This window comes from Pieris brassicae, chromosome 5, assembly GCF_905147105.1.
Source record: "Pieris brassicae chromosome 5, ilPieBrab1.1, whole genome shotgun sequence".
Classification (NCBI taxonomy): domain Eukaryota; kingdom Metazoa; phylum Arthropoda; class Insecta; order Lepidoptera; family Pieridae; genus Pieris; species Pieris brassicae.
The window spans coordinates 5,335,539-5,348,572 of record NC_059669.1 but is presented as its reverse complement, the minus strand read 5'-3'; the positions used below and the strand labels follow the sequence as shown (position 1 = coordinate 5,348,572).

The window sequence follows — 13,034 nt, the reverse complement described above, 5'->3', positions numbered from 1 at the left end:
TTGACTTGTGTATGGGCAGCGGTTGCTTAGCAACACATGTTGTCATAGCAACCATGTATTACTATTAATAGCATATCTAAAGCGCCTCCAACAGTTTTTTTTTAATTATAAATAATAAAAGTTCCGATACATATTCGTAAGTAGTAAAATATTAAGTCTTAAATGTAAATATCTGTAACAGTAGATTCGTATGACGTTTAACATTACATCGGCTGAGTATTACCAAATACAAGTAAAGTATTAGCTTAGCTTTTTCGCAAGGCGCCAACTTTAGGTATCCATAGATTATGGAATCGCCGTATAGCCACAGAATGAGAAATTTTAGCTATATAGGCAAAGTATATTTTATATACATGAAAAACCAAGATGTATTGGCTTACTAGTTATCATTAATACCTTACTAATAAATTAAGGAAAAGAAACATTTCTAATTAACATGTCAAATAAAAAAAAAATTGTTGCTTAACAATAATAATATTCAAACTACTTGAAATTAGCATATTTAGTTATATCATTCTATATTTGAAAGACCATTGGTGCACAGCCGGGGATCGAACCTACGACCTCAGCGATGTGAGTCGCACGGTGTAGCCACTGGCCAACACTGCTTCGGTATTTTTACAATATAAAATTATTGAGACTGTCAAAGAATTATTTTTCGGTTAAATAAGGTAAGTATTTTCGTATATTACTAAATTATGGTATTTACGAGTATAACAATATTCTTAATAAACACCATTAGTAATTTTGATCCCTTATCGTTCGATACCAGAATAAATATATTCATATTATTATATAAATAATATTGTGGATCATGCGATTTAATATTGGATAAGTAATAACTCACTGTGAGCCTTTCGGCGCCGCCGTACTGTCAGTCGTTATAGACAATTTCCCGGAATCAGACTCACTATAAAATCAAATTAAACACAACTCCGCTTCGAAGAGTTTTATAATAATAATGTATTTAATAAATAGGGATTTCAAAATTGTCTACCGCCAAAAAGTATGAAAATCAAGTTTATAGTTTTTATTTTTATCTTACTAAATATATAGTATCTTACTAATAATAGTCTCTGATCCCTACCTCCGTGTATAAGTAATTATATAAAAATGGGTATTGTCATTCCAAATTAGAGATTGATTCGGCCCCATGTGCTAAGGCTATTTCAAAGCAGAGGAATCAGTCATCCACACAGTGTAGCTAACTAACAGAAATCCTGAAGCCTGCGAAGTACCCAGGCTTCTGGGCTTCTGGAAGGAGCTAGGCTAGCTCAGTTAGCCAGGACTTTACGCACAACGAACCTAGTGAGAGTCTAAGTGCGAAAGCCGAGTCCACCAACCTTTAACCCTTTATTTATAAGTTTACAAAAACGATTAAATCTCTTGTCCATTAAACGCATTAGCTGTTTTACTTTTAAAAGCTTATAGCATGTTTAAAAAAAAGGCCGTTAAAATTTGAATAAGGTGTCAATAATTGAATTGTTTAAATATTGACTAATAATAATATAAAACTCTCTTCAGCGAGCGCCTAGTACTGTTGATGACATCTCCAGCTCCTCTCCAAAGATTGGCAGACAATGCAACCGCATACTCAAGTCAAAATCGTATTAATTAATGATAGTGAAAATTAAGCGATTACCGAGTTAACTCGATCCCCTGGCACCGCGCCATGCAGTGACAAGATCTGTGAGTCAGCACTACACCCGGTGTGCGGCGGCGCGATCAATACCGTCCCCCGCCCCTCACACCCTATTACCTGAAAACCCACTTCGAAAACCCCATAGAACCAAAAAAATACCGTGAATTTCGCGTCGTATTAGGATCTGACAAAGTTCACGGTCAAAATACTATTTGTGAATACTAGAATTTTTAGAATTACGCGTATCACTTGCAAATGTCGAATCGCTCTCTCCGCGAACGCGCGTGTGCTAACTCCGGTGCATTTTCTTAGTGTAAAGTGCAGCGATGGCCTCGAAGGTACTCGTGCCTGGAGTGCCTTTCGCTTCGCTCCAGGGAAAGGTATTTAATCGATATATTTACATACATTTAAGTATTATATGCAAAATATTTGGGGTTAAACAATCGGGGGTCAAAATTAACAAAATGCGGAAGGAACTGGCTACAAATGGGTTTGACAAGATATCATGTAAATTGAATTTAAATTTGTGAATCATTGCAAATGCAATATATTGAAAGGATGTATGAATCTAGTAAGAGTGATTATCTGTAGCGTAGCAAACATAATATTGAACTACTAAATAACGATGACTAGCTAACACTAAAACAGCTTAGGTCATAATATCATGACAAAACAAAGAACAATCGTGAGTCAGTGATTGTGAAGGATTTCATTGCTCGTGGTGTATTTACAAGGTATTGTGGTGTACCGAGTTCTACTAACCGATAGTGTTATTAGAATTTGATCCATGTGACCTCGTCTACCTGGAACTAGAATTTGAAATATGCTAAACTGCCTAAAATTAAGTGTAGATAGTGTAATTCCTACAACGTATTTGTTATATGTTGATGTTGTTTGTTATACAAAAAAATTAAAAATGGTACGTATTTGTTATACAAAATCGTATATATTTTTAATGTTATTTAACTAACTATAGGTTTTTCTACTCTAGCTTTGAATTAAAATTATGAAATATAATTTCAGGTGACAAAGACACCTGTAGAGCAACATGGCAGCGGGCTGTACATCAGTGGAGGTGACCCAGTCGCGAGGATCGCCCACCTCGAGCACAGCGTTCGGTTCCTGCAGGAGCAACACCGCCTGATGCTCAGTGGCCTTCATGCCGAAATCGAGTCATTGCGAGAGAGAAATAGAGGTTGACTATGCACCTAAATTCGAAGTAATATTTTATCTTACAATTACTTTTTAAATAATAACAATACCGTATTTTTCAGACTTACAATTTCAACTGATATTCAACAAAGAGCCTGCGAAAAATAGCTCGACTAGTGATGAAAACGAAAACCTGGTAAGATCCAAAAATATTATTAATTTACTAATAATAATTTATTAAAATACTAATATAATTTTATTAGATAAATATTTACAGGGAACTTTAAGAATAAGTCTGATAACGAGATGAAACATTCAGCCTCAATAAAGATCTTAGCGAGTAGCTTTTGTATCAGAAATGGTTTTAATTTTTTTCTTGATAATAGTTTAAATTGAGGTTTTGTTGTTATTGTATTTCGTTATATCTAAAAGTTACTCCTATAGCCTCGAAGTTGATGCAAGTCTTTATAATTGATATTTTGCAAAGCTTTTAAAAATAATAGAGCTATAGTAATAAATGCAATATAATGTTAGGTGTCATCTCTGCGACGAGAGGTTGAGCGGTTGGAAAGGGAGGCAGCAGCAGCTCGAGCTGAAGCTACAGCCTGCTCCCACGACTTATTGGGGCTGCAACGCCTTGTCGACGAACAGGCCAAGTATGCCTACAATATTTCTAAATCCCATTTCGGTCCTAGGATATTAGACTCTGACAAATAGAATATCAAATGTGAGACACATTGAATATAAACATTGTAACAGTGTAAATATAAACATTGATTTATAGTTACTACTATACTAGTTTACGCAAAAATAGAAGTGGTTTAAGTATTAAATACTAGGTCGTTACATATGAAATTGGCGTTTTGTATAGGAGGAACAAAGAGGAGATATTTGAGGTCAAAGTGGCCAGTATGTACGTCAATTTAATTTATAGTTACCGCAAAAAAAGAAGTGGTTTAAGTATTAAATACTAGGTCGTTACATATGTAATTGGCGTTTTGTATAGGAGGAACAAAGAGGAGATATTTGAGGTCAAAGTGGCCAGTATGTACGTCAATTCCATATGTATGGTACCTAATATAAGTGAATGACAGATACCGTCTGTATCTGCAGGATGGACGAAGCGTGAAGTGGCGAGGAGATCACGCCATCTATACGTTATTCTGTTCTTAAATTGTCATATCTATATCGTAGATTAGTATGTTGTAGCTTCGTGGAGTTAGTTGTAATACATTCTGTAATGCCAGCAAGCTGCGGTCTCTAGAGGAGGAAGCAACGGAAAGTGAGGAAGGGGAAAGCGCTGGGGCTCTACGCGCGCGGCTGGGCGAAGCAGAGCGGCTGGTCCGGAGGCTTCGAGCGGACGCCGAGCGGCAGCGCAGAGAGGTACTCGGGGGCGCGGGCGTCACCAACCTACTGTTCGACGGCGCGCCCGCACACCACGCGCACGTACGTTCGCGACCGCCACTCGCCGGGCCTTATACAGCTAGTGATAGTCATGGTCTTGCCGCCGGGAACGCAAATACGATTAAAAGAAAACTTTGATTAAAACGCGTTTATCTTAGGTTAAAATTATTTTGTTTAATTTTCATTCTTAAAAGTTTATCTGAAGTACTTTACAGAAAACATGGTTACAGAATCAAAATTATTATGATTTAACACGTACCTTATTTTACAAAGAAACGATTTGTGGAAGCAGCGTTTATGTTCATAGTTTAAGAATAGTTTATGTTAAATTAAAATTACCAAAATATCCCTCTAACTTTCGTACAATTAATACAAATATTAAATTCCTTAAATCACTGTATTATTAACACGTTTTAATCAAAATTGAATTTTCTTTTAAATGTGATACAAATAATAACGATTAAATCGTATGTACAATATTGATTCCTCATGTGACATATAGCTCATATCTATAAGCTAATACGTAATTACAATTTACGGCTAATACTAGGCAAATGGCAGGGCGAAGGCAGAGTAGGTGGAGCGTGCCTGCACTGAGCCAGCGCGGCCGAACTATGTGATTTCACAAACTGTCGTTTTGTGTGCGAGTCGTCTTATAAATCACCAAATTTCATGATTGTTCTGTTACCCCTATATTCGAGTCATGAATTTTGCTGGTTTCTGTAAATATAATATCCAATCAGTCGTTACCTTCCTTGACTTTAGTTAGTCTTTTTGTGTATTCTTTAGACCCTTCGTTACTGTCGTATTACTTAGGTGTCGATGTTTCCTTAATATTGCAGTAGTAACATTTATTTAGAAAGATGTATCTATTTGGAGTTATTATAGTCCTGAATTCAGGTAAATCAATGAAAAGTCTATAAAAGTAACATTCTATATTCTAAATCCTATAATTCCATAGTTTTTAACTTTGAATAGCTATTAAATGTTTTATCCTCTTAGTTGTAGTCTAGATGTCCTAAACATAATAGGTTCGGTATCACCGATGCACGATTTTGCGTACCTAATTGTAGCATTAAAATGTATATTGTATTGTTAGACCATAGAAAAATCAGTGTGTTCCCATATAATTTGATTGACAAAGTGATAGACGGAGAGATAAGTGGTGGTAATAAGATGTTCTACATACAGTTGCAGTGTATGAAAAGCTCGCTGATGCGCGCAGGCGCAGTCGACGCATTTGGCTTTCCCACTATGCCAGCCCCATACCTCCATACAGCAGATTTTTGGAGAGAGCCTTTGAGAGAGTAAGTGCAGTTTTACTATGAATCTCTTCAGATGACTTCATGGCTGAAGAGTATCATCTACTAGATTAACTGGATACTTGAGAGTATAAAACTTACGAAAACTTGGAAGTTAACACGTTATATTCTGTACCCAGAGAGTACAGCATGCGAGGTGGAGGACGACAAAGACGACCCAACACACTTCCAGCACTCGCAGTCCTACCACAGCAGCCCCGCCCACCCGCATATGCTCACAGTACGTTATTTACATCAACTATAATTAACAAGTTACATACCTTTTCGTAGTACATTGATTTAAATTAAATTAAACACTAAAAACACTGGTACCTTATGATAAAACTACATTACTATCCTAAGATAGAAATGGCAGTTGGTACTATATTTAGTGAACAACTGAAAATGCGTTTAACATCTAACCTCACAAAGAACTATGCCTTATCTATGAAACAGATGCAAAAATGTGTCTGTATTTATTAAAATGTCGTGAACGCATCGCGCCGACATTTAGGACCTAAGGCTATTTCACAGATTTGCGAGCGCGGGGATATACAGAAAGAGTAAAAAAGTCGCAAACACTGAACGGAGAGTCCTATACTGGAAAGAGCCCGGAAGAGACAGGTAACAAACCATAAATAAATATATAGGTAGGTCCTGATTATCTATTAATACTGAATGACCGAGGAGACACTTCAAAAACTTATTGCTATAGAAACAGATGTCCTACATTTTGATTTCATTAGAAATTAAAATTCTATGTAATATAGACGTTTTTACGCCGCGATCGTCCTGTAAAAGTCATTGACACTAGTACCGGCTATACTCTTCCCTCTGAATTGCACTTGCCATTATTATTGCACTTTTCCGTTTATTTTTTTTTATTTATTCGATTTCAGATCACCCACGAATAAATCCAGTTATAACAGATAATTTACAGAAAATCAACCCTGAGGCCACATATCCCGAATTAAAAATTGTGGTCACTAAAATAATTCCACACGGAAATGGTGAGGATGGGGTTCTAAGTTCTTGAATATATCCAAATAACATAATACATATAACTGTTGTATGTATTTACAAAAGTTATGAGTTAAATTATCGTAACATCAATTTCTCATCATGTAAAAAATAACGCAGGAGGCCGCTTTTACGCGGTTGTAATATTAAAGCACTTTGTAGACGCGTCTACGGTATGTAGACCAATCACAAATCAAGCGAAGTGTCCGTTTCATAGTACCTTTACTTTTTTAATGGAAGCAGCCTTACTCTAAGGGGAAAAATAAATATGTTCTCACTAAAGAAGGGCCATTTTATTTAAATTCAATTGATTGTTGCGTCATATTAGTAGTTCACAAAGTTCGCAATATAATATGGTCCTCCGTTCTTTGGTGTAATCGATTTTAGGTTAATAGGTTTAGTGATAAATTGTCATAATATCAATAATTCTCGACTAATCACATTAATATAAAATTTAGATGTACATCTGCCTTATAATGCTAAATCTCCAAATTAATGGTTTCAGTTAACACATCGTCGTCGCTAACGGGCGCGCGGCCGCGAGCTCGTCGCACGCACCGCAAACACGCATCCGAGCACACGTAATGCAACGGAGTGCCCTCTCACAAATATAGCTTTTGTTTATCATCGGTGAAAGTATGAAACTTGAACGTTTGACAAAGTGCTGCCAAATTTTAAAACGTGTTAGCTTTATAAGGGGTTATTTTGTGTCAGTGATTGAGAATGCCTTTTCGCAAGTAAAGCACTGATATGGAATTCAAGACGAATGTAATAATTATTTCATTTACTGTAAAATTTAAATTTTATTATCTGATTCCATTTTAGTGGCGTGACAGCTAAATGCCCTTCCAAATATCCTTCCATTCGAAGCTCTATTGAATTTTGAACATTATCAATATCCGAACGACATTTTGAATAATATATACCTATTGCTATTTAACGTTACATTATACGAAAAAATTATATGTTAAGTCATAGTACATATACTAATATGTATATTTGTATGGGGAACATATTATATTTCATTGCATTGCTAAAACATAAAATTTTAACTCTGGACCGCGTTGGGAATACCCTTATATACACATTAAGTTGCTGTGTGGTCTGAGTAATACAATTATGTAAAATAGTATATAAATAGGCTGTGATTTGTACCTACTTATATAAAAACACGTACTTGTTATTCCAATACGTAGTGGGCGATCAATATAATGTAGTAATTGCACAAATAACACGGTTTTATTATATTAAATTAGAGATTGAAGTCAATTGACACCAGTTTTAATAAACGTTTTATCAATAATTGGATTAATAAGTAGACTGAAGTAGATAATAATGCAATCGGCAAGTTATTGAAAGGAAGTCACTGTCTGGAAAAAAAAGATGTCGTTAGATGGCGCCTCTAGCTCTTATGCAGTCAATAGCAAAATAGATGGTATGTAACTGTGATTTGATTATTATTTGTGCCTCACGGAAGCAATACAATTTTGAATAGGTACGTCGCAATCCATCACACATTGTAATCGTCCTGTGCATTTTGCTGTAGTTTTTGCGCAAGGCACCGCCTTAAAAAATATAAAGTAATGTTATATACCCTCTAAAGAAATAAGACAATTTCATATAAATATTTTGTTCCATTTTCGATGGTAATACTATTCTAATCTACGCTCCAAACAATGAACATTTGTTAAACATCATAGTAACAGTACCAAGGACGTTGTTTAAATCTAGTCTTCTATTTAGCTGCATTTGTGAGAGTGATGACGTAATCTGAACACTATTCTGTAGCCTTATTTCATAATCGTAAATAATTATTAATTACTTATATAATAAATGAATTATATTTACTGTCGCACTGTTGTTTTGATTACACAATCTTATATCAAATGACGGCATAATTAGACTATGCCATAGAGTAAAACGTTACGACGAGACTACGTTATTAGGAACCTAGACGGCATGACGTGCATAGCTATATTCCTGAACCTAGCTAAGGCTTTTCACACGGTCTCTATCGAAAGTGAAAGGGGCCCAATTGGGACTATTCAGTGACTATTTGAGCAACAGAACCCAGGTCACAAAGATTGGTGTTCGATGCGGTGTTCCGCAGGGGAATCGTATTGGGTCCTACCCTGTTTTTAGTGTATATTAATCAGCTATGCAACCTACAGTTAACCAATGGATCGTTACCTTTGCGGATGACCCGGCTTTATTATTTAATGCACCGACTTGGGGGAGGTTGTCACTCACGCTCAATCTGGCCTGGATAGTGTGACTGATTGGCTTAGCGACAACGTCTTAACGCTCAATGCACCCAAAACAAAATACATGGCATTCACAAAACGGGGGTCCCCCCACAACATCAGTGGACAATCGTGACTCATTGTATGTATTGTATGTATTCAGGAGCCTGCATGGGCTTGCTGACTGGTGTACGAGTCGCTTTGCTAATCACTACTAATTTACTGTGTGGTCTGGGGAGGCACCTATAAAACCTCACTGAAACTTGAGTGAGCCCAACGAGCAGTTCTTAAAACCTCATTGTATCTTCCCTTTCGTTTCCCTTCTCCTGAACTTTATAAAACCAGTTCTGTACTTACAGTTCGACAGCTGTTTATCTTATACACTGTTCTTAAGCAACATTCGCTGTTATAATCGATACCGCTAAAACGTCGCAAATATATCGTTTGTGTAACCCCATCCTTTTTTAATTTTTCTCAGCGATCGTTATATTTTCTGGGATGTTACTTGTATAAGAAACTTAACAAAATTCTGTATATATATCCTTAAACTAAAAAATGTGTAAAGCAAATAGTTCATACATGTTTACTTACTTTGAACTATGACCAAACGGAAAATCAGCTAGATGTATTAAAATAATTTTCACATATGTTCTCAGGCGTGTGCCTGACATACCCACACACACCCCTCTAACAGTCACATGCACACAAACTCACATACACACACCCAAACATACACTATATAACTTTATTTCTACTAACTCCTAACTAGTTGACTGCTTTGTTTTGCTTTACTTTCCTTATTTAAAACGTTAAATTTGTTTGCCTACCCATATATACATGTAGTTTTTGTTACCACTCAATATGACTTTGCTGTGAATGAAGGAAGCCTAGTTATCCATATTACAGGTTTATACCTAGTTTGGAAACCAGTCTCCCAATACCTTCTCAACTGTAATCTTATTTATTGTTGTAATGTTATATAGGAGAAAATAAAAAAATAAAAAATCAGTCAACCCCCTTCCTAATGGAAGTGCCATGCTGTTTATTTCGTGCTTCAGCCAAATGGGCAGCCACGACCCCACACCTCGCAGTACCACTGTCTCACAGAATACCGGTGTGAAGTGATACAATGGGTTCATCTTTTATACTCGCGATTCGGCCCGTGAGTGAGACTCCCGGAGCCCAACAATCCATATCCTCCCCGGATGATACTTCCTACCTCACCTACCCGAGGTACAAATTGGAACATTCATTTCTACCGCGGGCGGGAGTTTGCGTGTACGTCAGAGAGGATATCTGTTCTGGAAGTGCCTATCTAACCTCTGGCTGCGCGTGGACTGCGATGACCATCCGCGAATCTATGCGTGCCTGTATACGTCCCATAGCGGAAATAACGAAACTAACCGACTCATCGAGCACATTCAAACGGCTACAGATTCCCTGCTCGAAAGGGTTCCTATCACATTTCGGCAACGTGCTGTCCGCAAAGCACTATCTTTCTTAGACATTCACAAGTAGAGCGGCCCGGATGGTATCGCTCCAATTGTGCTGCGTACTTGTGCTCCTGAGTTGCCTTCGTTCCTAACACGCCTTTTCTGGTACCTGTACTCGGCACTGTACCGAAGTGCTGAAGACCGATCCGATCCTTAAAAAATTGAGCAAATATAACATGAGGGTATTATGCTATGTAGAGCGTATCATTGTACTCGTATGCAAGACGATCTAAACCAACCAAAGAAAATTGATTTCGACGCTTTAGGGTGTTAGTCATTAAATCGAGGGTCACTACATGGAATTTACACTGTATTATGTGTATTCATAATCCAAGTACATATTAAGATACAATACATATTTCGTTAATGCACTCGCAAACCAACGCAATCTTTGATATAAATATTCATTTGATACAATTTTATAAAATATAATGTATTTATACAAATATGATGGATTTTCTGTATGCCTCTGCTATAATTTTAAAAACTGGGTAAAAAAATACATATGCCTCTTACTAATTTTTGTGTATTTCCAACAAATAACATTTTCAATTACAATCAGCTAGCTATTAAAGTAAAAAACTCATTAGCTTTACAGGTATTATAAATGTTACCAAACAACCACAGTAATGAATTATTTACAAATGAATTCTCAATAAATAATACTTTCTTGCATAAACCACTTGCATTTTTTTTCATTACAAAGTCTAGAATGTATTCAAATATCTTTTCATTTGTATTTGCTAAAGTCCTGCAAATATACCCTAACTCACAAGATGGTTGTGCCTTTTCACATAATAGATATTCCTCCATGTATTTAATCAAATTCTTTAACAGAAATAAGATAATATCTTCTGTTAAGATTTCAGTAAAATATTGATGACAAGAAAGTATAAAAAAAACTTGGCATGACTCTGTATTTAGCTGGAACTTAGACATTGCTTCAACAATAGTATGCAGATCACTTACCCTAAAAAAGAGATTTTTTTTAATGCAAAGCACAGAAGTATAATTATAATTTAAACAATATATAATATTACTATAGTGCATCAGATATATCTAGAAAAAGAACATACTTTAACTTATCTCCCAGCTGATAAACAAAATGTTTGAGGGCATACAAGCAAGCATCTTGTAATTCATTATTCGGGTGAATTTCTATTACTTTTGATAAAGCTCCTTGTGAGATTAACATGTCACATGTCTTCATACTCGATGCAGCCAAATTTCCTAAAGTCCATACACAAGTCACCTGCAAATTAAAGCATATCTACTGTACATGGAATAATAATAAATTCCTTGTATACAGTTGAGCTTTGATGGACCCAATTTTTCATACCTTGTTCTTAAGACAGACTTAATTTAAGAATTTATACAATTATTACCTACAGCTTAGGATGCAACATAAGACTACTTGCAAATGCTTATAACACACAAAAAAGATGTTGCTGCTTAAAGAGTATAAGATAAGTTATTAGGTTTCAGTGTATATTTGGTTCGCCGTTACTCTTATGAATAGATTTATTTTAATTTTTTATTAATTTTTATCAGTACCAATTACCAACCGGTTCTGATATTATTTAATGGGTGATACTTGTAAACATCTTACTGCTAGTTCTGCAGCCATATTATCAACAGCTGCCACTAAATAGGTGCCAGCAGCTCGACAGATGTTAAATGAAGCCTTGCTGTCCCCTGTTGATAAGTTACATAGGCATCCTGCTGCAGCACATTGCTTTTTTATATTAGTTCCTGAAATTATTTATATTTTAACCCACTATATATGAAATAAGTACTAATTAAAACAACACAGATTTATAGTTACGCTAGTTCTTTCAATATTAAGTTGACCTATTTCAAGAATCAACTTTCTTTATAGCACAATATTAAATATTCAGTGGCCAAACCAAGGAGTTGCAAGAAAATACAAAATTTATTATCTCAGGATATCTCATAGTGCAGTAAGCCTTATGTCTATATAGCACATAATATTATATTTACAAACCTGTTAACTCTCCTACAATACCTCTTATTGCTCCATGTAGACCAAGCACTAATTCGATATTATGTGGTTCATTCATAAGAGCATTTTTAAGCTGATTTAATTCCCTTGATGTTATAGTCGTCTTAGTTTTTAGCTTTTTAATAATATCTAATACATCTTCGGCTGTATACCTACAGTCATAATAGTATATTACTAGTATTGTCAGCAAACATTTTGACTCAAGAGTGTTTGCTTATGCATATGCGTATAAAAGGAATATATAAAAAGTAAATATTCTCACCGATTACTAACTGATCTTCGAACATCATTGATTTCGTCCCTATGTATCCGACGATTTAATTGCAGCATGTTACGATTATTAGTTCTTATGTTTACCATATTTTTCTCTTCCATAGTCAAATATTTTTGATCTCGTGGAATATCAGAATAATTAATGCAGAATTATAATAGTTTACAACGACTTTATTATAATTAGGTAATATATTGTCTTTTAAATAAGTATTCAAAATTCAAAATATATCTAGTACCTAACTACCTACTAAATCGAAATCCTGATCAAAGTCAATCAAGTGTCAAATATTGATTGTCATTGTCAGGCGTCAGCTTTTAGAGTTCATTAATAATTTATAAAAGTAAAACAGATAAAGACAATAATCTTAACTCGGTTTTGAATTAAAGTCAGGAAAATCCAGAAGGCTGCCCGTAAGTTCGCAAACAATTCACTAAGGGCCCTACATAAAAACCTTATTATTTATTTTTTGGTTCACTACATGT

General features: G+C 35.4%; 2 protein-coding genes across 10 annotated transcripts; one reads left to right on the top strand and one right to left on the bottom strand.

Moving 5' to 3' along the window:
• The first annotated feature begins 57 nt into the window (after positions 1 to 57).
• Positions 58 to 8,371, top strand: LOC123710394. 9 transcript variants are annotated; one of them, XM_045662255.1, is made up of 10 exons: positions 58 to 136; positions 2,666 to 2,837; positions 2,917 to 2,990; positions 3,329 to 3,450; positions 4,042 to 4,240; positions 5,390 to 5,505; positions 5,640 to 5,740; positions 6,022 to 6,123; positions 6,399 to 6,509; positions 7,025 to 8,371. In XM_045662255.1, the coding sequence occupies exons 2-10, from the start codon at positions 2,786 to 2,788 to the stop codon at positions 7,102 to 7,104; spliced, it is 957 nt and encodes a 318-aa protein (XP_045518211.1). In that variant the 5' UTR covers positions 58 to 136; positions 2,666 to 2,785; the 3' UTR covers positions 7,105 to 8,371. The 9 variants fall into 9 exon arrangements, with proteins under 9 accessions (XP_045518211.1, XP_045518204.1, XP_045518205.1 ...); XM_045662248.1 differs by lacking the exon at positions 58 to 136 and adding an exon at positions 1,767 to 2,022; XM_045662249.1 differs by lacking the exon at positions 58 to 136 and adding an exon at positions 2,355 to 2,561 and having other exon boundaries at positions 4,042 to 4,177.
• A 2,442-nt stretch (positions 8,372 to 10,813) lies between these two features.
• On the bottom strand, positions 10,814 to 12,790 carry LOC123709491. The gene is made up of 5 exons (XM_045660881.1): positions 12,541 to 12,790; positions 12,261 to 12,430; positions 11,865 to 12,007; positions 11,332 to 11,507; positions 10,814 to 11,225 (listed from the first exon to the last, which is right to left on the bottom strand). The coding sequence occupies exons 1-5, from the start codon at positions 12,651 to 12,653 to the stop codon at positions 10,814 to 10,816; spliced, it is 1,014 nt and encodes a 337-aa protein (XP_045516837.1). The 5' UTR covers positions 12,654 to 12,790.
• Positions 12,791 to 13,034: the final 244 nt, after the last annotated feature.